At 39.7% G+C, this 27,548-nt stretch overlaps 1 protein-coding gene and 1 pseudogene across 3 annotated transcripts in view; both read right to left on the reverse strand.

Moving 5' to 3' along the window:
• Positions 1–1,247: 1,247 nt before the first annotated feature.
• The window catches only part of PPP1R42 (protein phosphatase 1 regulatory subunit 42), a 66,623-nt gene continuing 40,322 nt past the window's right edge, over positions 1,248–27,548 (reverse strand). The window contains exons 5-8 of one of the 3 annotated variants that reach the window (XM_008000794.3): positions 25,453–25,570; positions 19,082–19,213; positions 8,610–8,769; positions 1,830–1,941 (exon numbers count right to left, since the gene is read on the reverse strand). In XM_008000794.3, the coding sequence (XP_007998985.1) occupies positions 1,830–1,941; positions 8,610–8,769; positions 19,082–19,213; positions 25,453–25,570 (522 nt within the window). Of the gene's footprint in view, positions 1,942–8,609; positions 8,770–19,016; positions 19,214–25,452; positions 25,571–27,548 lie in introns of those variants that run through there. The other 2 variants (XM_073018654.1, XR_012093843.1) reach the window with 2 other exon arrangements.
• LOC119624919 (U4/U6 small nuclear ribonucleoprotein Prp3 pseudogene) lies at positions 21,058–23,484 on the reverse strand (annotated as a pseudogene).

Raw genomic sequence — 27,548 nt, forward strand, 5'->3', positions numbered from 1 at the left:
CCGTGCGGCGGGCGAGGGGCGTGGAGCAGGGCCTGTGTGGCCAGGGCCGCACTGGTCACTCCATCCTCGTCCGGCCGAAGCCCAAAATCGACGGCTGCTTCCAACTCACGCTGGCCGTGACTTACGCGGGCGCCCCGCGGCTCCGGCCGGCTACGGCAGGTCGGGCGGAGGGCCTGGCCCACCCAAGGGGCTACGCCAGGGGCTGAAGCGGCTTAGAGGGTCATTAATCAAACCGCCGGGTGGGTCGGGCTCAGGGGGCGGGGCGTCCTCCTGGCCCCGCCCCTCGGTTCAGCGCCTCACGCTGCTTTTCCCTAGGCGCCTCGCTGAGGGCGGCGTGTGGAAAGTCTGGGGTGTCGGCTGCCGGCTGCGGTGGGGCAGGGCTGGAGGCCGCGGGTGAGGCCTGTGGTTAACCTCGCGCTGCCGAGGTCCTACCTCCTCGGGTCCAGTCTGATTCCAGGGCGCTTCCAGCTGAGGCGGGAGCGTTGCCGTTTGGTTGAGCGTGACTTTTAAGCTCTGTGAGGAAAAGTCAAGCGCGCCACATCGAGGCGCTAGCCGTTTATTCTACCACAAGGTAAAAGATTCATACTGTCCTAGTTACCCTAAAGCTGGGAGATACACTGCACTTCCTACCAGACCCCGAATGCTCCCGCTGTCCGTAATTCTTTAAGAAATTCCCAGAGCAGGCAGCCCTTGGATCGTGGGTGCTTCTCCCCGGGGACGCGGACCTTGCTGACTGCCTCTGCTGCCCGCGCGGGGGCCACCGCTCTTTAATTATTTGGACGAAACATTCTTTTCTGGTTTTGCTCTTGTGGACCCACGGGAAGCGTGACTTGCAGCGAGGCAGGACCCGATCCCAGGCTTCTTTAGAAAGCGGGCACTGCGCCCCAAGGCCTGTTCAGAGTCGCCCCAGAAAGCCATGGGCCCCCGGGCGCCCCAATCCGCAGCGGTTTCTGCAGGTCCTGGACCCGTCGCCTTCGTAGGTGAAATCTGAGTACTTTCCAACAACATAATTAGAACACACTCGAAACAATGCCTGCAATTCGCAGAGTAGGACATTTTCTGTTTTTGTGTTTGAGACAGGGTCTCTGTCGCCCAGGCTGGAGTGCAGTGGTGCCATCTCGGCTCACCTCAGCCTCCAACTTTCGGGCTCAAGCCAAGAGCAGGATATTTTCTTATATTCTTTGGGGTCAATCGGAATATCAAATTTAAAATGTCACTAAAGAAACCGCGCTCTTGTATATGCACCATCATTTAATACTTTCCAGTAGATTTCTAAGTTGGAACTACTGTAACCAAGTCGTCAGCAGTCCTGATGGCACTATTTGGATGTACTGGTCCACAAATTAAGTACATTAGTGAGTCAGAATGGCACTTAGGCTTTCATCTCAATTCCCACCCAATAACTGTAATTAGATTTACACTTTAGAAAGAAGCACACCAAAATTCCATTGATTCAAAAAGGGGCTCGGTGCGGTGGCTCATGTCTGTAGTCCCAGCTACCCCCAAGGCTGAGACGGAAGGATCTCGTGAGCCCAGGAGGTTGAGGCTGCAGTGAGCTGTGATCACGTCATTGAAGGGACTTCTATTGCTGAATGAAAAAGTACATATTTTTCCAGTAAATTGTTTGTAATGAGGAATAAAGCAACTAGATCCCTGAATTCACAGGCGGAAAGCAATGTTTCAGATTCTATAAAGCAGCAAATCAAACAATAACTTAAAAGTTTTTCTGTGTGAGATACCATAAAGCTACAAACCCACAAAAGATATTGTTGCCTAGTCCTATAAGGTTAAAAACAAAATCAAACATTTCCTGTCACTTGAGGCTGAATTTACTCATTTTCTGCAAACAAATTTTCTTTTTCTTTGGGGTTATGGAAAAGGTGAGGTTCATGCACATCATTTTTTGTCAGCAAGCTTTCAGATTGCTTCAAAGAGAGATTCCTATATTTATAGAGAGGGGAAAAAAGCATTAAATTAAAAAAATGAAAGTATCCCCAAAAGGTAGCAAACATAGAATCTAGGGCACAATAACAATATTAAAGGCTAATGATTAGTCACCAAACTGTGTGAATCTTGTTGGGCTTTAAAAAGGAAGCAGAAACAAAGATTTTCCTCTTGGTGTAGCGAAGAATGTAAAAAATCTGTGATTTGTGAGAGGTATGGAAAGAATATTAGATGAAAGGTGGACCAGGTCTAAGATGAGGCAAATTTGAGGTGTCTGGGGCTTCTTATATTTTGCACCCAGATTGTCCTTATAATGCAATATAATCACACATATCAATTTATTCCATATTGTTTTTAATATATAAATATTTTATATGTATATAAAACAGTAGATTAATTGGTACTTTTTTCACCTTTCATTTCCCTCATTATTTAAATTGTAATTTACATAGTTAAATTCACCCTTTTCAGTGTAAATTCACCCAGTTCAGCAAGCTTTCATAAACATATGTCTTATAACCATCAATGCAATAAAGATATAGAACATTAATTCTCCAAAATTATCTTGTGCTGACCCTTTGCAGTCCACCCTTTCTCCCACCTCCAGTTTCTGGCAACTGCTAATCTGTTTTCTGTCTCTGTAGTTTGCCTTTGCTAGAAAGTCGCACAAATAGAAGCATATTATATAGTATGTAACCTTTTGAGTCTGGTTTCTTTCACTTAGCATAATGCTTTTGAGATCCATGTTGTTGAGTATATCACTAGTTCATTCGTTTGTATTGCTGAATAGTTTTCCATTGTATAGATGTGCCACAGTTTGTTTATCCATTCCTCAGATGAAAACCTTTGGAACTGCAGTGAGTTGAGATTGCGCTACTGCACTCCAGCCTGGGTGACAGAACGAGACTCCGTCTCAAAAAAAAAAAAAGGAAGAAAACCTTTGGATTGTTTTCAGTTTTTGGCGATTATGAATAATATTATAAATGTTCAGGTACAGGTTTTTGTGAGTATACGTTTTCATTTCACTTGGGAAAATAACCAGGAGTGAACCACTAGCTGCTAGATGTGTTAAATATATGTTTACCTTTTTTTTGTTTTTTTGTTTTTTTTTTTTGAAGGAGGCTCTCGTTGTGTCACCCAGGCTGAAGTGCAGTGGTGTGATCATAGCTCACTGTAGGCTTGAACTCTGGGGCTCAAGTGATCCTCCAAGTGATCCTCCCACCCTAGCCTCCCAAGTAGCTGTAACTACAGGCATGTACCACCATGCCCAGCTTAATGTTATAAGAATATGTCAAACTGGCTGGGTACAGTGGTTCACATCTGCAGTTCCAGCACTTTGGGAGACTGAGGTGGGAGGATTGTTTAAGTATAAGAGTTTGAGACCAGCCTGGATAGTATAGTGAGATCCGGTCTGTACAAAAAAATTTTTTAAATTACATGGGCGTGGCGGAACGTGCCTGTAGTCTCAGCTACTCAGAAAGCTGGGGCAGGAGGATTGCTTGAACACAGAAGGTTGAGGCTGCAGTGAGCTGTGTTTGAGCCACTGCACTCCAGCCTGGGCAACAAAGTGAGACCCTGTCTCTCAAAAGATAAATACATAAATAAAATAATATGTTAAACTACTGTCCAAAGTGTCTGTACTATTTTTGCATTCCAGCCAGCAGTACACGAGAGTTCCAGTTGCTCCATATCCTAGCCAGCATTACCAGCTTTTGTTTTTTCTTTTTATCCATTCTAGTACATGTTATTTTTTAAGAAAAAATTAAATATTTAAAAATCAGATGATTTTGTAACCGAGATATCTCACTTGCCAGCTAGTGTGATGCATGTCCATCTAGCCACACCATTGTGGAGCTGAATAGCTACAGTTGCCTTTAGTTGGGCATGTGCTTTCCAGTTCACCTTAGTCACCTCCTCACCTGTTCTCATTTATTAACTTCCTGTTCCTAAGGGTGGTTTTGTTTGAGAGTCCCCAGCAGAGTACTTGAGAGGCTGGCTATTGGAGTCAGTGAGCTGTGTTCAAGTCCTAGCTCTGCTCATGGCAATTGTGTGACCTTGGGTCCTTCTGATTGTACCTCTCCAAGCCTCATTTTCCCATCTATAAAATGGGGCTTATAGTATTCTTAAAAGAGTTCCATTGTGTTTTAAAATTTGTTTGGATGGGCCGGGCGCGGTGGCTCACGCCTGTAATCCCAGCACTTTGGGAGGCCCAGGCGGGCGGATCACGAGATCAGAAGAGAGAGACCATCCTGGCTAACACGGTGAAACCCTGTCTCTACTAAAAATACAAAAAATTAGCCGGCGTGGTAGCCAGCGCCTGTAGTCCCACCTACTTGGGAGGCTGAGGCAGGAGAATGGCGTGAACCCGGGAGGTGGAGCTTGGAGTGAGCCGAGATTGCGCCACTGCACTCCAGCCTGGGCAACAGAGCGAGACTCTGTCTCCAAAAAATAAAAATAAATAAAAAAACATAAATAAATAAATAAATAATTTGTTTGGATAATGAAGAGTCAGCTTTCAAAATATAGGCATTTTAAAATGGAAAATAATTCTTTTGAATTAGGTCTTATATAACTCTTGTTCACAGAGTAAACCATTGACAGATCACAAAAACTAGCTTGTTTTAACTAAAACTAGTCTGTTTTAACTAAAAAAAGTGTTTGTTTTTTGAGATAAGGTCTTTCTCTGTCGCCCAGTCTGGAGTGCAGTGGCACAATCGCGACTCACTGCAGTCTCAACCTCCTGGGCTCAAGCAATTCTCTCACCTTAGCCTCCCAAGTAGCTGGGACTACAGAGAGGTGTTACTACACCTGAATTTTTTTTTCTTATGGAGATGAGGTCTCACTGTGTTGCCCAGACTGGTTTCGAACTCCTGGCCTCAAGCAATCCTCTCCTTCTTCAGCTTCCCAAAGTGCTGGAATTATAGGCATGAGCCACCTCACCCAGCCTAAAAAAACTATGTTGCTTACCACTATTGTGCTTTTTTTGGGAAGGAGGGGAGTATCTTAATTTCAAAATGGTTCTTTGAGAACTGCAAATCCAAATATTAACATTATACCTACATTACTGATACACATAAGCTTATTTTTGCATATAAATTAAATAGACTGTTATGTTTAACAAAGCAAAATTTGCAAGTGAGTTTATATAACATAATTCCAGAGTTTTGTGACTAAAAATATCTGAGTTTTAAAAATTCTTTCCTAAGTACATAGATCCGTTGTTACAACTGTTCAAACAACCTTAACAGTGGTGAAGGAAGGTTGTTTTGACTGTTATTCAAGTTCACTTTTTAATTCAAAGAAATCTAACACTTCCATATTCTAACAAAGGGTACTAGGTATTTTATAAATAGTTAATATACAGTGAATATTTCCTGTGAATTATGGGCCCCAGTGATTTGTATTCCTTAAAGGTATCTGAAATTAAGGGCATTTTTACCCAACTAGAAAGTTATTATTTTTACATTAACAAAAGAGATGGATTGACTTTATTAACATTGCTTGGGTTTGAAAGATAGTTAAATAATCAAGTAACAATTTGTTTTTCATTGTATGGTGCTACAGAGTATTCTCAGTGGATTTTATATGCAATATATAAATGCATTTAATGTCTATTTTAAAATTACTAAGGCTCAGGCACCTCCTAGCATGTTTGCAAAGAGAGGAAACATCTGTCAGAAGTATTTACCATGACAAACACAGAAAGAAGCAATAATGTGTACCTTTTTGTTTGTTTAATACCATATTTTAAAAAATTGAACAGTGAAGGCATTTGTTCAGAATCAGCCTTTAAATAAAAAATAGTTTTGACCTAATCGTTAATTAAAGTATACATTGATAGTATCAAGTTCAGTTTGAGGGTCAAAAACAACGTCAATGAGTCTGACTTTTTCCTCCCAGTAGGGAAAGGAGGCTTGTATAAATATACATGAGCACAGATTGCATGCATTTATAAAAGAGGTGGAAAACATTCCCCTGTCTCTGGACAGATGTTGCTTCATTGGCTCCACATACGATACAGGCACAGCCCCCAGTGTGTAGAACCCTAAAGGAGTGTGGGGCACATACCTTTAGCTTTTTGGAAGATGCACTGTAAGCTTATTTCCACCTCTGAGCAGGCTCCCCACCTTGAATATTAAATATAGAGTGTAGGGACATGTCTGCTGATGCCAGCTCATTCTTTCCCTTAAAGTAATTAAGGCAAGGGGTAGCTTTAATCAATTTTCTAGAAACTAAAAATCTGTTCTTTGTGTTTGGGCTGAGTATTTTGTTTTCAACACTTTACTGAACTTCTAGCTTTATTTTCATTATCTCCTAGATTTATGTTATATTACTAAAATTAGCAAAAGGCATGCCCTGATAATCTATATCAAGAGTTTGATGAAACTGTAATATATTTGATTACCTTTTATTAAAGAGAGGTAGAACTGATAATCTCCTTTAATACAGATTAAATCTTTTGATATACTAAAACAATATTTTGGCATACCTAAGGTGAAAGTATTGCCTGAGGAAATAATAAGCATTTAAACATTTATTTAATACTTTTTCACAGGATAAAATTGAAGACTCAGGATTGAACATAATTGGCTTCACTTGATGGTGGCTGAGGCAGGACATTCTTATGTTCTCACAGAACCCTTCTGGTTTGCTGGCTTCATTTAGGATAGCCTATCTTTGCAGTACATAGTAGTTTGTATTTTTAAAAATGCATTTAGTTCTGTATTTAGTGTTTGTAGTTAGGAAAATGAGGGTAGAGTGATTTGATGTTTTATCAGTGCACTCCTAGTGACTTGAGCTTTGCTTGGGGCTATACAGTATGTGGAATGGGCCACAGCTCACTATTGATCTAACAATGTACATGGCAATGTATAGAATTCATCAACATTGTTTTCTGAGGCTGTGTCATGTTTATTGTTTTATTTACTTCCTTGGTGATATACTAGCAAGATTTTTCAAAATGCTTGGCAAAGAAACAAAACCTAAGAGCACTGTTGTGGAATTGATAACAGTTGTGTAAACCTTTAAGAAACTATTGTTGTGCTATGGACAACTATGCAGTGGTTTGGTGGTAATGACAATGGACATAAGCAGTAAATGTCTCACATAGCTCCTGTTTTATTGTGAATGGAGAGGAGGCAAGACCAAAACGAGGACTCCCTGCATATCCTTTCACTTCTTCCCCAAATAAAGCATTTTCCATACCCACAGACCTTCTCTCTCCTAAGACTGCATCCCAGCAAGCCTGAGCCACTCTGCAGGGAACAGGGGTAGGACAGTGCAGCAGTAATGTTCACAGGGCTTCTTGAAGTGGGCTATACTAGGCAATTCTAAATCATCATCCCTTGATGGGACCCTGCAAAGAGGGTCTCCTGATAAGCCCACTTGACCTTCAGCAGGCAGTTCTGGGAAAAGGAAAACGATTCCAAAGTATGTCCCCTGGCTCTGTTTACTTTCTCAATGAAATATGCTATTCGCCTTTAGTATATTGCGATCACTAATCTGATATGGTTGGAAGGATCAATAGAGCAATCATTGTATTGATTATAAATGAAAAAATAAGTTTAATGCAAAATGTATAAGATGTATTAGGATCTGGTTTTTAAAGCCCATAGCATTTATCACACTATAAAGTAGTTATACCATATTTGACTCCCCAGCTTGTTTGTGGCAAAATATTTGAGATCAGGATTATCTCATTATCTCAAAACAGGATTATCAGTTTTGAATATAAAAACTCAAATGAGTTTTTATATTCAGTGTTGCCCAGCATATGGCAGATATCTCATGTTTTACATATAAATGAAGTTACTTTCTGGTATGGATATTTATTTATTTAATTTATTGAGATGGGGTCCCACTCTGTTGCCCAGGCTGGAGTGCAGTGGAGCGATCTCAGCTCATTGCAGCCTCTGTCTCCCAGGCTCAAGTGACCCTCCCACTTCAGCCTCCCAAGTTGCTGGGACTATAGGCACGCACCACCATGTCCAGCTGATTTTTGTATTTTTTTTTTTTTTTTTGTAGAGAAGGGGTTTGTCCTTGTTGGCCAGGCTGGTCTTGAACTCCTGGACTAAAATGATCTGCCCACCTAAGCCTCCCAAACTGCTGGGATTACAGGCACAAACAACTGTCCCCAGCTCTGGTTTATTTTTCCATCAAAGCAATACCTTTTTTAAACCAAAAAGCAAATTTTTCCTCATCAGGAGAAACTTCTGTCTCCTTCAGAGACAACAGCTTAAAAATCTGGTTTGTAGAAGTGGTGAAAATAGCCTAATTCTGTAGTCCTCTGGACTTTCTGCAACCATATGCTGTGCAGTCGCCCACCCACTCCTCATCAGGTAGGCCTCAGGCTCCTTTGACAGAATCCCTGATCATTGTCTTTACCTACTGCCTCTGGAACTTTTCTGAGTCCCCTACCTTACCTCAGTGGGTGTATCCAGTCTAACTGCCAAGTCTTCTGGAAACACCCCTTCCCACTGTAACTTTCTGACTGTTTGGGCAGACCAACAATGAACCTTTTTTTTTCTTTCTATGTTTGGCCAAAAAAGATTGAGAACAAAGAACTAGGAGACAGATTGGATGGCCTCTGTTCCTCTTTGTTTACTGTGAAGATGTCTCCTCCCCACCAAAAAGGTAAAGTCACATAAATATTTGAAAGAACCTACCCCATCTCTTCAATAATTTTAGTGTAATCTTCTCGGGAACTTTCTGGAGATGCATTTCCATTTACAGGGTATCTCTGTATTTCAGAGAAAAAGACTAATTTTGGCTTACCCACCTGTGGGTAATAAACAGGAACGATGTGATGCATTGTTTCAAAGTTACCTGTAGCACACAAAGAAATAAAAGCATTCTGCTTTGAAACTAATAACTGAATTGTAAAAAAGGGTATGACAATATTAGATTATCTAAAAATTAAATAGAGCTAAATGAATACACAGTAAAACTAGTAATAAAATTAATAACCCAAGAAAAAATAGGGCAGACTTTCATACACGAAAACGTATACAGGAAAGTTCTTGGTCAACTCTTTAAAATAAAATAAAATGGGCATGCCAACATTAATATAAATATTAACTGCCCTTAATTTTACTGTTCTGAGTTAGTTTATTTTTTTCAAATTGTTTCATTTGTAGGGAGTAAATTAGTCATGTATCTTTTTGGGGATATGTCCATACCTTTATTCTGGCACTTAACATTCCACATCAGTTACCTGCTTTCAGATCCTCCTCCCTTTCCAGCAGTAAGTTCCTTTTAAGTGGGGACAGCCCTATTCACCTCTAATCCACAGTGACTGGCATATTCTTGGACACATTCGAGGTGCTTAATGTTTACTATGATTTTTTCTATAGAAGTGCTATAAAAGAAAGTGCTAAAAGATGTGAGTATATTTTGGATTTTATTAAGATATTAAAGTACGTTTACAATTTTGTGTCATATAGCTATATGGCTATACTTAGGATAAGATTTTTAAATTGTAAGATCCTTGAAGTTAGAGGTTATAATAATTCCTATAATTTTACCATAATCCCCAATATAGAGCTCTAAATTTACAAGGCTATCAAAAATACATAAAAGATTAAGAAGTACAAAAATTATTACCATCTTTTTAAGAATTCCTATTCCCTTACAATGTATTTGGTTGTGCAGAGGTGCCTTTAAAAGGTTCATTTTAACTCTTCTAAAGATCTGAAAGGTAGGTATACTGTAGATTTTGAAAATATATAATATATTTTCTAGATTTTAATTTATGCTTTCCCTTTCTCTTGCACAGTTATAAAAGTCTTTGCATAAAGACCATATAGTCTGCTATTGGACATATACAAAAGGATAGAGTTATTGTATATTTATATACATGTATACAGGGATGTCACTGCTTTTAAGCCTGAGAGTTCCAGGTTTGTACCATCTGTTTGGATGGGGATGGCAAACATGGGCAAAGGGGAGGGAGGACCTACAAATGGCCAAGGAAGAATAACCAAGTACTCCTGAGAAAAGCTCAGAAAATTTTCTGCTGCAGCGAGTCAGTGTGTTCACTTTAAATTTTATTTTAATTGATTTTAGAGATTTTTTTTTTTTTTGAGACAGAGTCTCATCTTGTCACCCAGGCTGGAGTGCAGTGGCACGATCTCGGCTCACTGCAACCCTTGCCTCCTGGGTTCAAGTTATTCTCCTGCCTCAGCCTCCCTAGTAGCTGGGATGATAGGCGCCTGCCACCACACCTGGTTAATTTTTGTACTATTAGTAGAGATGGGGTTTCACCATGTTGGCCAGGCTGGTCTTGAACTCCTGACCTCAGGTGATCTGCCTGCCTCGGCCTCCCAAAGTGCTGGGATTACAGTCATGAGCCACCGCACCCAGCCGAGACCATTTTTCAATATAGTAAATTATGTAATCTATTTGAGTACTCCTTTTAAAATTTTGAAATTTGTTTTATTATCCTATTTCCTCTAGCTCCTTTTTAGTTATAAAAATTGTTTACATATCACGTATTTCCATATCCATGATTTTCCCAAATTCCCACCAAATTGAATTTCTAAGTAGAGCATTATTGCTTTAGATGATTAATTGTCCTTCTATCCCAGCTTAATTTAGCCTGTGCCCCCTGCTAGCTTTGTAAACTCAAGACAAGTCACTTCATTTTCTGAAACTGAACTTTCTCATCTGCAAAATGCATATAATAATCCTCTGCCTCACAGGTTGTAATAATTAAATGCAATAATGTGTGTAAATATCTGAAATGTTTAGCACAGTAAATGTCAGTTCTTTTTTCTTCCCTTGCCCCCTCTTCTTTGCCTTCTAATTCCGAGTGCTTTCCATTTTAAATTATTAATAATTATCATAACAGCAACTACCACAAGGTCTGAAATGAAGCTTACATACTATAACATTCTATACGGACTTTAAAAAATTGTAGCAAAACTATTTAACATGAGATCTACCCTCTCTTTTTTTTTTTTTTTTTTTGATGATATCTTGCTCTGTCACCCAGGGTGGGGTGCAGTGGTGCCATCTCGGCTCACTGCAACCTCTGCCTCCCAGGTTCAAGCGGTTCTCTTGCCTCATCCTCTCAAGTAACTGGGACTACAGGCGCATGCCACCATATCCAGCTAATTGTTTTGTATTTTTGGTAGAGACAGGATTTCACCATATTGGCCAGGCTGGTCTCGAACTCCTGACCTCAAGTGATCTGCCTGCCTCAGCCTCCCAAAGTGCTGAGATTACAGGCGTGAGCCACTGCGCCCAGCCAAGATCACCCTCTTAACAAAGTTTTAAATGTACAATACATTATTGTTTTACCTTAGGTACAATGTCGTACAGTAGATCTCTAGAGCTTATTCATCTTGTTTGGCCGAAACTTTATGCCCATTGATTAGTAAGTCCCCCTTTCCTCCCCTCATTTGCTGGCAATAGCACTCCACTCTTTGAGTGTATGAATTTAACTATTTTAGATATCTTATATAAGTTGAATCAGTATTTGTCTTTCTTTGACCTGGCTCATTTCACTTAGCATAATATCCTCAAGGCTCACCCATGTTGTCACATATTGCAGAATTTCCCTTCTTTGTAAAGCTGAATAGTGTTCCATGTTCCATTTAATATACATTTCCTTTATCCATTCATCTCTCCAACGTCCATGTACCTAGTTTCCACATCTTGGCTATTGTGAATAGTGCTGCAATGAACATAGGAGTACTGATGTCTCTTGGAGATCCTGATTTCAATTCTTTTGGATAAATATCCATAAGTGGGATTGTTGGGTCATATGGCAGTCCTATTTTTAACTTTTTGAGGAATGTTCATACTGTTTGTTATAGTGGCTGCACCATTTTACGTTCCCACCAATGATGTGCAAGAGTTCCAATTTCTTCACATCCTCTCTAACACGTGTTACCTGTTTAAAAATAATAGCCATCCAGGCACAATGGCTTGTGTCTGTAATATCAGCACTTTGGGAGGCAGAGGCAGGTGGATCACTTGAGTTCAGGAGTTGGAGACCAGTCTGACCAACATGGTGAAACCCCATCTCTACTAAAAATGCAAAATTAGCCAAGTGTGGTGGTACATGCCTGTAATCTCAGCTACTTGGGAGGCTGAGGCAGGAGAATTGCTTGAACCCAGGAGGCGGAGGTTGCAGTGAGCCGAGATCACGCCATTGCACTCCAGACTGGGCGACAAGAGTAAAACTCTGTCTCAAACAAACAAAAAAAAGCCACCCTGACAGGTATGAGGTGATAGCTGATTACAATTTTGATTTGCATTTCCCTGATGATTACTGACATTGAGTATTTCTTCAAATACCTGTTGGCCATTTGCATGTCTTCTTTGGAGGAACAAAAACCACTATTTGTTTAAGAGACTTTTCTTTCCCCATTGTGTATTCTAGGCACCTTTGTCAAAGATCAATTGATTATGTCTGCATGGATTTTTTCCTGGGCGCTCTATTCTGTTCTGTTTCTCTATATGTCTGTCTTCTGCCAGTACCATACTGTTTCGATTACTGTATCTATGTAATATATTTCAAAATCAGGAAATGTGATGCCTTCAGCTTTGTTCTTCATTCTTAAGATTGATTTGGCTATTTGTGGTCTTCATTGGTTCCATATGAATTTTAGAATTGCTTTTTTCTATTTCTATAAAAAATGCCATTGGGATTTTGATAGAAATTGCATTGAATCTGTGGATCACTTTTGGTCTTATGGATATTTTACAATATTGAGTCTTCCAATTCATGAACATGAGGTGTCTTTTCATTTGTGTCTTGTTTAATTTCTTTTAAAATTTATAAGCAGACATTGCAGAAGATGTCTTGTTTAATTTCTTTCATCGATGTTTTGTAGTTTTCAGCATATGTCTTTCACCTCCTTAATTAAATTTATTCCTGGGTATTTTATTCTTTTGTTGTTATTGTAAATTGGATTATTTTCATAATTTCTTTTCAGATAGTTTGTTGTTAGTTTATCTACATGACTTTAAACATTGTTTTTGGGCTGGGCGCAGTGGCTCATGCCTGTAATCCCAGGACTTTGGAAGGCCGAGGTGGGTGGATCACTTGAGGTCAGGAGTTTAAGACCAGCCTGGCCCACATGGTGAAATCTTATTTACTAAAAATACAAAAATTAGTCGGGTGTGGTGGTGCACGCCTGTAATCCCAGCTACTCGGGAGGCTGAGGCAGGAGACTTGCTTGAACCTGGGAGGCAGAGGTTGCAATGAGCTGCAATCGTGCCACTGCACTCTAGCTTGGGCAACAGATTACTCTATCAAAAAAAAAAAAAAAAAAGATTGTTTTTGTTAGTTGGTGCTCACACTAGATTATAAAGAGATTAATAAGGACTGTTTTGAGAAAATTAAATGGCTAATTTTAAAAAATTTAGTTGAGACATAATTGTACATATTTATAGGGTACATAGTGATGTTGCAATACATATAATGTATAGTGATCAAATAAGGGAAATTAGCATATACATAATCTCAAACATTTATCATTTCTTTGTGTTGGCAACATTCAATATTCTCCTTCTAGCTATTTTAAACTATATATGATTGTTATCTATGGTCATCCTATAGTGCAGGGGTCCCCAACCCAATGGTCCTGGTCTGTAGCCTATTAGAAACTGGGCCGCACAGCAGAAGGTGAGTGGCAGGTGAGCGAGCAAGGCTTTATCTGTATTTACGTCTGCTCTCCATCACTCGCATTACCACCTGAGCTCTGCCTCCTATCAGATCTACTACAGCATTAGATTCTCATAGGAACATGAACCCTATTGTGAACCGCGCATGTGAGGGATCTAGGTTGTGAACTCCTTATGAGAATCTAATGCCCAGTGATCTGTCACTGTCTCCCATTACCCCCAGATAGGATGATCTAGCTGCAGGAAAAAAAGTTCAGGGCTCCTGCTGATTCTACGTTATGGTGAATTACTATTTCATTATATGTTACAGTGCAATGTTAATAGAAATAAAGTGCATAATAAATGTAATGTACTTGTATCATCCCAAAACAATATCCCCCTCCACCACACTTCTGGTCCATAGAAAAATTGTCTTCCACAAAACCAGTCCCTGCTGCTACAAAGGTTGGGGACAGCTGCTATAGAACTCTAAAGTTTATTCCGCCTATCTGGTTGTAATTTTATAACCTTCACCAAATCTCTCTCTTCCCTCACCTTATTCCCTCTGCCCTTCCCCGTCTGTAGTATCTTCGTTCTACTTTTTAATTCTATGAGATCAACTTTTTTTTTTTTTTTTTTTTTTTTTAGCTTTAACAGATGAGTGAGAACATGCACTGTTCCACTTTCTGTTTCTGGCTTATTTCACTTAATGTAACATCCCCCATTTCCATCCATGTTGTTGCAAATAACAGGATTTCATTCTTATTTGTAGTTGAGTAGTATTCCATTGTGTATATATACCACATTTTCTTTATTCATTCATCTGTTGGACACTTAGGGCGATTCTGTACCTTGGCTATTGTGAATACTCCTGCAACAAACACGAGGGTGTGGATGTCTCCTTGATAAACTGATTTCTTTTCCTTTGGATAGATGGTCAGTAGTGGGATTGCTACATCATATGGTAGGTTTTTTTCTTTTTTTAACTCAAGGAATTTTTTTAAATTCGAGGAAAATCTGTAGTTCTATTTGTAGGTTTTTGTTTTGTTTTGTTTTGTTTTGTTTTTGAGATGGAGTCTTGCTCTGTCACCCAGGCTGCAGGTTTAAGAAATTCTCTGCCTCAGCCTCCCGAATAGCTGGGATTACAGGTGTGTGCCACCATGCTCAGCTAATTTTTTTGTATTTTTAGTAGAGATGAGGGTTTACCATGTTGGCCAGGCTGGTCTTGAACTCCTGACCTCAAGTGATCCACCTGCCTTGGCCTCCCAAAGTGCTGGGATTACAGGCGTGAGCCACCTCGCCTGGCCGCTAATTTTAAAAATAATGTTTTTGAAGAGATGGTGTCTTGCTTTGTTGCCCAGGCTGGTCTTGATCTCCTAGTCTCAACTGATACTCCTGCCTTGGCCTCCAAAAGCACTGGGATTACAGTTCTAAGCCACAACATCCAGCCCCCTATTTGTAGTTTTTTGAGGAACCTCCATACTGTTCTCCATAGTGGTTGTACAACTTTACATTCCCACCAACAGTGTATAAGAGAGCTCCCTTTTCTCTGCATCCTCACCAGCTGTATTAGTCCATTTTCATGCTGCTGATAAAGACATACTTGAGACTAGGTAATTTATAAAGAAAAAGAGGTTTAATGGACTCACAGTTCCACATGGCTGGGGAGGCCTCACAATCATGGCAGAAGGCAAAAGGCACGTCTTACATGGTGGCAGACAAGAGAGAATGAGAGCCAAGCAAAAGGGGAAACCGCTTATAAAATCATCAGATCTCATGAGACTTACCCACTACCATGAGAACAGTGTGGGGGAAACTGCCCCCATAATTCAGTTATCTTCCACCAGGTCCCTCCCACAACACATGGGAATTATGGAAGCTACAATTCAAGATGAGATTTGGGTGGGGACACAGCCAACCCATATCACCAGCATTTGGTTTTTATTTTTTGAGACTAAGTCTCGCTCTGTTACCCAGGCTAGAGTGCAGTGGTGCGATCTCGGCTCACTGCCAAAGTCCGCCTCCTGGTTCAAGTGATTCTCGTGCCTCAGCCTTCTGAGTAGTTGGAATTGCAGGCATGCACCACCACGCCTGGCTAATTTTTGTATTGTCAGTAGAGACAGGGTTTCACCATGTTGGCCAGGCTGTTCTTGAACTCCTGACTTCAAGTGATCCACCCACCTCAGCCTCCCAAAGTGCTGGGATTACAGCCGTGAGCACTGTGCCTGGCCAGCTGTTGTTATTTTTTGTCTTTTTGTTAATAACCATCCTAACTGGGATGAGATGACACCTCATTGTGGTTTTGATTTGCATTCCTGATGATTAAGTGATATTGGGCATATTTTTCTTGGCCATTTATATGTCTTTTGAGAAATGTCTGTTCAGATCCTTTGCCCATTTTAAAACTGGATTGTTGTTTTTTTGCTGTTGAGATATTGCAGTTTCTTGTATATTCTGAATAATAATCCTGTCAGATGAAGAGTTTACAGATATTTTTCCCATTCTGTAGGTTGTCTTTTCACTCTTGATTGTTCCCTTTGCTGTGCAGAAGCTTTTTAGTTTGACATACCCCATTTGTTTATTTTTGTTCCCGTTGCCTGTGCTTTTGAGGTTCTATTATAAAATCTTTTCACAGACCAATGTCCTGAAGCATTTCCTCTCTTTTCTTCTAGTAGTTTTATAGTTTCAGGTCTTATATTTAGGTCTTTGATTCATACTGAGTTGATTTTTGCATAGGCTGATAGCTGAGGGTCTAGTTTCATTCTTCTGCATATGGATATCCAGTTTTCCCATCACCATTTATTGAGGAGGAGGATAGCTTGAGCCTAGGAGTTCCAAATTAGCTTGGGCAACACAGTGAGACTTCATCTCTACAAAAAGTATTTTAAAATTAGCCGGGTATGGTTGCATACACCTGTCATCTCAGCTACTTGGGAGTCTGAGGCAGGAGGATCATTTGAGCCTGGGAGATCAAGGCTGTAGTGAGCTGTGATCCAATGTATGTCCTTGGCACCTTTGTCAAAAATCAGTTGGCTGTAGCTAAGTGGATTGGTTTCTGGGTTCTCTATTCTGTTCTACTAGTCTATTTTTCTGTTTTTATACCAGTACCATGGTGTTTCAGTTACTATAGCTTTGTTGTATACCTTGAAGTTTAGTAGTGTGGTGGCTCTGGCTTTGTTGGTTTTGCCCAGTATTGTTTTGGTTATTGGGGTTCCACACACATTTTAGGATTTTTTTTTCTATTTCTGTGAAGAATGTCATTGGTATTTTTATAGGGATTGCATTGTATAGATTGCTTTGGTTAGTAGACTATAATTTTTTTAAGTTGTAAATTTAAAGACATATTATTTTGTCAAATTTCCTTGCAGTTAACAATTAATATAGTTGTCCCTAAATTAGGAAGAATTTTTGAAATCAGTTAAAATGAAAGAAACTACATTATTTTTAGAATTGGCCCAATTCTGGGGTGAGGCTGGTATTAAATATTTAAAAAGTGACATCTTTGGTGTAATACTGAAAATATATAAAATACTAGAATCCTTACTCTAGGTCTAGTTCTGCCCTTCACGCCAGCCAGGAATGAACAAAGGAATCATGCCTTCTGACTACTTTAGAAGTTTCAGATCTTGAGAAATTCACATTACAACACAGTATATTGCAATTTACTCATAAGTATATTATCAACTAAGAAAGTCCCATTCTACTTAATGATTTTCCATAGTTTATATTCTTTATTTTTTTCAGATGGGGTCTTGCTCTGTTCCCCAGGCTGGAGTGAAGTGGCACAATCACGCTCACCACAGCCTTGATCTCCCAGGCTCCAGTGATCCTCCTCCCTCAGCCTCCCAAGTAACTGGGACGATAGGCACATGCCACCATGCCTGGCTAATTTTAAAATATTTTTTGTATAGATGAGGTTTCACTATGTTGCCCAAACTGATCTTGAACTCCTAGGCTGAAACTATCCTCCCACCTCAGCCTCCCAAAGTGCTGGAACTACAGGTGTGAACCACCACATTTGGCCCCATAGTTTGTATTCAGTGAACATGATATGGCAAAATCACTAGAGCTCCATACCTCTCCACCTGTATTCCTCCTCATGTCAGACACCATGTCCTAGAGTGACAGAGCTCCTAGGATATGCTATGCTATCTGTGCATAAAACCTCACTACAGTGTCCCCATTTCCCTTTTTCTATTTCCCTGTGTCCTTATGTCCTTCACTATGTCCTTATCCCCTCCCTTAATCAGTCGTAGAATCAAACACTATCATGGAAAGGAGGAAGGGGCTCATTGCAATGTTGTGGGCTAAAAAATCTGTGACTAGGCAGTTCTTTTTTTTCTTTAAGATGGAGTCTTGCTCTGTCGCCCAGGCTGGAGTGCAATGGCACAATCTTGGCTCACTGCAACCTCCACCTCTCAGGTTCAAGTGATTCTCCTGCCTCAGCCTCCCGAGTAGCTGGGATTACAGGCACTTGCCATCATGGCTGGTTAATTTTTGTGTTCTTGTAGAGATGGGGTTTCACCATGTTGGCCAGGATGGTCTTGAAATCCTGACCTCAGGTGATCCGCCTGTCTCAGCCTCCCACAGTGCTGGGAGTACAGGCATGAGCCACTGTGCCCGGCCAGACTAGTCAATTCTTGGATGCTCCAAAATGAAGATAACTGTTACACATTGCTCTTAGTTACATTTTGTTGCATTAGTTAGGCAAGGGAGGTTGGTATGTCCTTTGTAACACAACTTTAGGTATATTATAATCCAAATTTTCAGGTGTTGGAGTATGTGCATAAGAAGGGGGACAGTCCACAGATGTGGTCATGATATATTTTTATTTTCTATATTGATAAAAAATGTTATTTTTGCACCTTTTGTTTTCTTGAGATGGAGTTTTGCACTTGTTGCCCAGGCTGGAGTGCAATGGCACGATCTTGGCTCACTACAACCTCCGCCTCCTGGGTTCAAGCGATTCTACTGCCTCAGCCTCCCAAGTAGCTGGGATTACAGGTACCTGTCACCATGCCCGGCTAATCTTTTGTATTTTTAGTAGAAACAGGGTTTCATCATGTTGGCCAGGATGGTTTTGAACTCCTGACTTCAGGTGATCCACCCTCCTCATCCTCCCAAAGTGCTGGGATTACAGGCGTGAGCCTCCGTGCCTGGCCTTTTTGCACTGTTACTTAACAAATATACGAGGGGCTTAGGTTTCACAATTTACATAGCCGATATCATGCACTTTTGCCAGATATAAAATTATACATTTTTCCCTACCCTTGTGGCTCTATGTCTACACAAAACCAAACACAGCTGTTGTTCACAGTGGCTACCATTTACATAAACATTATAGGTAAAATTTCCAATACAAGACAAATGGTACTTATGTACAACTAAGTAAATAAGTTTTAAAAAAACCCATAAAACAACAACAAACTAAACAAAAAACATTTTATTTGTTGGCATTTTTCTGTTGCTTAGAATATTTCCTTTGCTAGAAGAGCAGTCACCTAATGAGTGACAGAGTGCTTACTTATGAGTGAATTGCTTGCATCCTCATTTTTACTGCTCCTTTTTTTGCTGATTTTCTTGGCGTCTTTGGATGCTTTCCAATTCATTAGAAATTGTCTTTCTATATTTTTAATTTCTTTTCCATCAAGAAATTCTGGAGAAAAATACATACATTTAAAAATATATACATATATACAATATATACATATATACAATATATACATATAAACATAAGTCAAAATATGCAATTCTGGTTCAGAGCACAGAAACTTAAGTTACACCATAGACTGAAATAAATTTGTTTTTAAAATACGTTAATTACGCAACATATGTACTTTTGTTGAGATTTTATTTATAGATTTTTTTCTGATTCCAAAAAGAACATATGCTTGTTATAAACAATGGAAATATCATCAAATAAAACATTAAAAGGCTTCGTAATTATTATCCATACCCCTTCTTTTTTTTTTTTTTTGGAGACAAGGTCTCGCTCTGTCATCCAGGCTGGAGTGCATAGAGTGATCTTGGCTTACAACAACCTCTGCCCCCTGGGGCTCAAGTGATCCTCCCACCTCAGCCTCCCGAGTCGCTGGGACCACAGGTGTGCACCACCATCCCCAGCTATTTTTTTGTATTTTTAGTAGAGACAAGGTCTTGCCATGTTGCCCAGACTGGCCTGAAATTCCTGAGCTTAAGCAGTCCGCCTGCATCGGCCTCCCAAAGTGCTGGGATTACAGGCATGAGCCACCGTGCCTGACCTTACCCCTTATTATGTTTGTTTATTTATTTATTTATTTATTTATTTATTTATTTATTTATTTATTTTTGAGACAGGATCTCACTCTGCCATCCAGGCTGGAATGCAGTGGCATGATCTTAGCTCATTGCAACCTCAAAACTCCTCAGCTTAAGTGAGCCTCCTGCCTTAACCTCCAGAGTAGCTAGAACAATAGCCATGTGCCACCATGCCTGGATAATTAAAGACATTTTTTTTTTTAGAGATGGGATCTCACTATGTTGCCCAGGCTGCTCCTGTATTCCTGGCCTCAAACAATCCTCTCATCTCGGCTTCCCAAAGCCCTGGGATTACAGAGGTGTGATAGAAATTGAGCTTCATAAATTATACAAATAATTTTTCATGTTGTAAGACATTTGGAAAACACACAAAAAATAAAAAAATTATTCCCCAATGAGAAATAATCACTGGTAACACTTTTGTATATTTCTTAGCATGTTTTTATTTTCAATATATGTAAAATTGGAATCCTCTATTTATATTAGTTTTGCATCCTGCTTTTTAATATTGTGTTGTGAATATTTTACCATGTTTTTCCTTAAATACAGTTTTTAATGGCTGGTATTCTATTGTTTATGGATATATTATGAAATATTGAACAATTCCCTTATTAAAGGTTATTTTATATTGCCTATATTGTTTCCTCAATTACATGAACACAGATGACCTTCATTTAATAGAAGGATGATTTTTTTCTTCAAAATTTTTTTCTTTCTTTCCATAGGACTCTGCTTGATAGATTTTTTTCTAATGAAATTTATGTATAGTAGTTTTGAAAATTAGATATTTTCTCTCATTATTCATGTAATCCACTAGATCCCAGAATGTAGAAAGGATGTAGTAAAATTTATTAGATCACACATTATTTCAGGGATAATGACAATATTCTGATAAAATATTAGTTGTACTACTGAAAATATTAATACTACCACTTAAACATGAGCCATAATATTGTGTTATACCCAAAGTACAAAACAAAATGTTGAAACAAAGAATATAAACTAGAACTATAGAATCTAGAAGTAAAACTGTCTCCATATCTTATTTCATGCACTTTTTTTTTCACTGAAGAAGCTAGTACTATCCAAACCATAAGAAATTGTTAAATATCTTAGTACTTATAACTTTACAATAAAGGTCATCTTTTTTATTATTTATTTTAAAAAAACCTCTTTAATCATATGCACATAAGGGGAATAAAGGGCAACACCAGGCTGACTGGGGAAGGGAGCAAGATATTCTCCCTTTGTCCCAATGTCTGCTTGGTATAGTTCTAAGATCATACAAGTGGGAGTGGGTTGGGAAACAGAATAAGTGAGAGGACAGAAGAGACAAAGGCAAGAGGGGAGAGGCAAGGGCTTGCAGTAGTCTCAATTAGTGGACTGTACGCAGATTCACTCAGGGCAAGGTTCCAGTAATGTTCAGCCCCATGCTTTCTGAAATGCTCACGAGCTATGTTCTCTGTAGGATACTGTTTAAACTTCATCTCTCCAAAGCTCCGGTCTTTGGCTGTACCCTCCCAGAATAGTATACATTTGTTGGTTTTCTTCACAGCTTCCTCATTAGATTCCTTATGATCATCTCCCTTTGTGTTAGATGTCCATTCATCCCACTTTATCCGATGCAGCATAAGATGCTTACATTTCTTCTGGGCCTTGGGGCCCCCTTCCACTACTACCACGTTGACATCCTTGTGCAGTACCACCACCCCGTCAGGTACAGTTGCCCAGCACTGGCCTCAATCTTGAACTTCTTGGCTGGGGTGCTCAAATTTCTAACTCCATATACAGATATGTGTACCCCCTGTGAAATGTCTTAAGCTTTTAAATTTTCTTGACCTTTCTCTATTCTGCTGTGAGTTTTCAGGCAGAATTGACCTTTTCATGCACTTTCTGTCTTTTTGCCATCTGAGTTCTGACATTGACTTCTACCGTCGTGGGGTCTTGAACAGCTTCTGTTCCTAATACTTGCGTCAAATTAGAAATTCTCACTTTGGGTTCTGGAGGAGGCATCAGGCCCAGCCTGACTTTTTCTAGTAGTTCCTTCTGTGCTTCCCTCCTTGTCTGTCTCTGAAGTTTTTTCTGTTCCTTCTTGGTAAGATACACTCCCAGAGTAACTGGTGTGTCATTGTCGACTGGAGGATTGAGCTGGGCTGGATGTTCAACAAGATTTGTGATTCCAAAATAATCTCTCTTGGGATTTTCCTCTGTAAGGTCAAAGCCATTGGGGATTATGTGAGTCCCACCACTCAATTTCAGGGATATCTACTTCCTTTAGCTCCTTCCTAGGAGCAATGAAGGCAAGCCTAGTCAAAGTATGGATGCCTATTTTTTGAGCTGCTTGTGAAATCTCTGCCTGAAGCTTCTCCAGTTGAGCCTTTGTTCTTAATCGCTGAGCAATCTTCTCAAATTTGCCCTTGTCATGGAATTTAAAAGTGTGTTTCTGGCGCTGGGAAACGACAGAGGAGACTCAGGGTCAAAAAAGATATTGGACTCCATGTCTTCTGATGGTTTTTCTTTTAGCTGTTGCTTGAATGGTTCCCTCTTCACAGCACGAATATTGGCAGGAGTAGGCATGCAGTGCGTCAGCTCAATCTCCTTGCATGTTGCATCTACAGTGCACCCTTGATCATCTAGGATCAGTGGTGTAGGTTTAATTTGGTCTTTTAACTCCACCTTTGGGGGAGCAATGCCCATGGCATGGAGATTAGCCAGGCCAAGCATGTTGGCATTGCTGATGAGTCCTGGCTTCAGTGCCAGCCAGGCTTGGATTCGAGCTTGTAGTTCAGCTGCTTTCCTTGCCTTCTCAATGGCATCATTCATGAAAGTGGCAGCCAGGGAGGGCAGAATAGTGTGGCCGATTGGAAGTCGCTCTGGTTGGGAGGAAGAAGGCGTCTTTGGCTGAGGTGTAGGGGGGCTAATAAAGCGTAGCTGTTTTTTCCTCTCCTCCATCTGTCATTTTGCTGCGTCCATCATCTGTTTGCTCTGGAGCTTAGTCAGCATGCCAGGACTCTCTGATGGAGGCCCAGGGATCACCTCAGGCTCTTCTTCCACCTCCTTAAAATGGGGTATTCGCTGCTTCTTTACTCCTGATGATTCCTTAGAGATCTCAAGAGTCATCACCAAACACCTTCTTTAGCTCTTGTTTTCTGCTTCAGTCACTGCTAGACTTGGAATGCCTAGAGCTTCCGCCTTTCTCCTACAGCCTCAGTTTGTCCACAAATCGGAGAGTAGAATCATCAAGAAAAGGTATCAGATGATCGGCTGCCTTCTTCTTGTCCATGCTCTTCCCCACACAGTTCAATGCTACAGTGACCACTGTAGGCTCTGAGAAACCCAGCACGCTCTTCACTGTCTTCTCATCCGCCTTGGAGCCTCCCAAAGTGCTGGGATTACAGGCGTGAGTCACTGCGCCCAGCCTGACATCACTGATAAATTAGGAAGAAAAGGTTAAGGAGTGTCTAATTCTAGTTATCAACGACTGTGAAAAGATCAATGGTTTCAGCTCATCCAGCTCCCTCTTAGTGCCATTTTTCAGGAAAAAGAACAATAGCTCGAATGGGACTCAATACTACAGCTCACAAACCTCAGCCCCGAGACGGAAGCCGAAAGTTAAACCTGAACCAGAAACCTTCTGACCGCCCTAGGCCTGTCGTCGCTATCGCCACGGCCGCTGCCACACCGCTGTCTCCCAAAATGTGACCAGGGAGGGTCGGGCCGCCAATTCGTGCAGCCGTATTTGCCACTTTCCTGGAGGCAGAGCGCATGCGTCGTCGCAGAACTGAAAAGTTTCCCTGAACAAGTTGCTTGCTTTCTGTTTCCCAGACTAAGCCTATTTCTGCCAAGTTAATGTCTTTAACTTCCTGAAGCGGAAATTGGGTTACTTGTAGTTTTCCTCATATGGAGAATAAGTGTGCAAAAGCAAAATTCTGCTAGAATGAAGAGCGAGGCTTCTGCGTTTGTGTTAAACACAGTCTTTCTGATAGAAAGTAAATCCTTTCACAGTCGTGATAACTAGAATTAGCCATCCTTAACCTTTTCTCCCTAATTTAACAGTGGTGTCAGGCTGGGCCGGTGGCTCATGCCTGTAATCCCTGCACTTTGGGAGGCCAAGGCGGGTGGATCACTTGAGGTCAGGAGTTCGAGACCAGCCTGGCCAAAGTGGTGAAACCCCGCCTCTACTCTAAAGGTCATTCTTTGATGCTCAGTTTTTCCAGCCACTTATATTTATTGATGTCTTTCCAGATCTATTTTTATTAATAATTATATAACTTGTTAGTATATTTTTGGATGAGATATATGTAATCAATACATACTTTTAAAATATACTATAAAGATAAGGAATGAAAATTCCAAGTCTTTTATTGTAATCTCTTCTTCCTCATGTTAATGTCCCAAACAGAGCTGAGGAATGACTAGGAAACTGTGCCTCCGTTAACCTGATTCCATCTCATTTTTAGCAAATGATCTTTTTTTTTTTTTTTTTTTTTTTTTTTGAGATATTCTCTCACTTCGTCGCCCAGGGTGGAGTGCAATGGCATGATCGCGGCTCACTGAAACCTCCGCCTACCAGGTTCAAGCGATTCTCCTGTCTCAGCCTCCCGAGTAGCTGGGATTATATGTGTTCGCCGCCACGCCCGGCTATTGTTTTGTATTTTAGTAGAGATGGAGTTTCACTGTGTTGCCCAGACTGGTCTCAAACTCCTGAGCTCAGGCAATCCACCTGCCGTGGCCTCCCAAAGTGCTGGGAATACAGGCATGAGCCACCGCGGCCAGCCTCAAATGATCTTATTTGAAGTTAATAGGTGTGAAAATGGTTCAAGACTGGGAGCCAGGTAATGGATTCAAGATTATAGACCTAATGAGATTTATTTCATTTTAATAAGTTGCTCTCAATACAAAATTTGCTTCCACTCATGCTAAGTAAACCAAATATGTGGACTGTCACTCTGTTTGGTGAGGACTGGGTAACCTATAAAACATAAAAATGACTTCTTACAAGGACACAGCAAACCAGTGCCTTCGTGAGAGGTCACTGTGTGTCTTTCTGATGCTGTGTCACTTGGTCACTATTAATCTAGTGCTTTTGTCCATTTCCCCCAGTATGGTGCATATTCAGGAAGGTTATTTGTAAGGATCTCATAAAGGGTCTCCTCACTTAGCTCTCCTATCAAATGAAAGGGATTCCTGTATGTTCTTAGGGTAACATTTGGCAAATGTCAAGCAATGAAAGCTTTGATCAATTTTATCTACAGAACCAAGAGCTAAGGAGTCTCTTGGGATCATCAAAGGATTTGTGCCAGTGAAAGTTTGGCAAAAGGTCAGCAAGTTCTACACATTTATGACTAACCATTTTTATTGGTAATAGCAAAATATACTCCTTAAGGAATAAGTATCAGGTGCTTTAATTACTTCTGAACAGCAGATGTTTTTCATGCTTTATTTGTCAATTTTAACTTTTGCTCTTATTCAAAATATTGAATTTAAAGTTGACAGTTTTCACAGATCCAGATGTCATATTCATATTTCTGAAAGCTTACTGGTAAAATAACTAAAAAGTTAACTAATTGTCATTCTCTTATTAATATAAATATGTACCCAGTGATTTGGACACCAGTATCAGTCTGTCCCTGTATTTTGGTTTGAGACAAACAGGATTTCCATTTAGGTCAATTTTCCACAGCTTCATCAACTTGTTCAGTAAAAACTCCAAATCCTATAATTAGAGAAGAAAAAGCAAAGCACAAGCATTTCATATTTACCAATACTTCTAGCATGTCGGTTATTGTTTTTAAAGGTAATTACTGCTTTCATGGAATTCTAGCTCAGAGCCAGGTACTTAGAATGTGCATAATAACACCTTCTAAATAAATTTTGTGCAGAATAATACCTTCTAAAATAAATTTTGAATAAAAAAATCTATACTGATAATAGAAGGCACTGAACATAAGGCAAAAGAATGAGGTCTTAAGATGAGGGCCACACAACTGTTCTCTGTCATACTCCCTTAAATGGCCCCCACTGCAGCTCAGAAAAAACTTTTTCCTGCGGAAGATGCCCTATTGTTAGTGTAGCTCATAGAAGTTTACAGATTAGGTAATTAAGGGGTAGTGAGTAAGCAGTCCCTTGCGATTGTAAGCAATGTGTGTTGTTGCTTTTTATTTTACAAATAATTCATATTAATTTTTTAAGTGTTAAAAAACAAAAACAAAAACAAACATCTACCAAAAGGAAAAATGGAAGAAAGGGGGAAAAATCATTTGTATGCTTATCATGCAAAGATCATTTTTAATATGTTGTTATGTATCCGTCTAATCTTTTTTGAGCATAGGGACTTTTGGGAGGGTACATATTTTTAATTGTCATAATTGTACTGTGAGTACAATTTTGTTTTACATTATATCATAAATGTTTATATGTTTTTATAGTTTATAAGAAGAAAATCAGCTAACCGATATTTCAAGGAATAATAAAGTTATTCTGTGGTCTACAACCCAAATAAATGTGAGGAAAACAGACTAACGGAACTTAAGAACTAACTGTCTCAGTTTGCTTTTTTCACAGCCTCTTTGTCCCTATTTGAGTTTCTTTTCCCATCCAATGTCACTCTTTCCCCAGTACCTTATCTGTCATTTCTTGCTTTCTCCCCTTCCCCCCTTTCTAAAAAGTGTATTTTATCTTAACTACTATTTAATGAAAATGAAGTACACTTTGAGTATTTCTTATATGTGGCCAAAGTTCTGTTCTTTATCTTTAATATCAGATGCATTTAATCTGTTATGAATTACTGAACAAAAGTAGTGCACTTAGGTTGTTTCCACAGCTTGGCTATTGTGAATATTGCTGCAAAGAACATGGGAGTGCACATGTTGCTTTTAAAATAGTAATTTCACTTCCTTTGGATATATACCCTAAATTTAGTCTGCACTAGACTTTGAGGGATTTCAATAAATAATTTATGTGAAAATATAAGACTTTTTTTTTTTTAAATAAGGCAATCCGAAACTTCCTGGCACTGCTGCTTACTGTGTGACCTTAGGCAAATCTATGTCTTCATCTATAACTTGAGGTTAATTAAGATTAGTTGCCATGGCATATAAAGTGCCTGGAACAAAGAAAGTAATAAATGTGTCAGTTCTCTGCCTGTTTGCCTGCCCTGCTACCTCTTAACTAATTCCCTTTCTCTTAATTTTTGTCAACAGAGAGTGAAAACATTTTAAGTAAGGAAGAAGAAACTTCTTGACCTATTGACAAATAAGTAGTTGGCTTTTTATAAGAAAGTTATCTTCATAAATTATAACTTCATCCTTCAGTTCTGGGCTCTGGAATATGCCTTCTCCAACAGCATTTGTTTGGCAGTGTTTAATACAGCCATAACTACCTTATTTTACGTGAGAGTTACATTGTATTTCTCTTACTCTAAAAACCTGTAAGGAAGGGATTATGCATCACATTTTTTACAGTGTTGAATGTGATGCCCATCATCTAAAAGTTAATAAGAACACTTACAGAACTTTAAATTGATATAGATAAAAGAGTGCTTAGAGTTTTGTTAATTGTTCTTTACTTGATAAATGACCCTCGACATACTCCCTCCAGTGTATGTTTATTTAAGACTAAACTAATCCTTTGCTGAAATACGATTACCCTTTGGATACGCTCTGGTTGTTCATTGCCTTCCTGTCTTTAATAAA

This window comes from Chlorocebus sabaeus, chromosome 8 (genome assembly GCF_047675955.1).
Source record: "Chlorocebus sabaeus isolate Y175 chromosome 8, mChlSab1.0.hap1, whole genome shotgun sequence".
Classification (NCBI taxonomy): domain Eukaryota; kingdom Metazoa; phylum Chordata; class Mammalia; order Primates; family Cercopithecidae; genus Chlorocebus; species Chlorocebus sabaeus.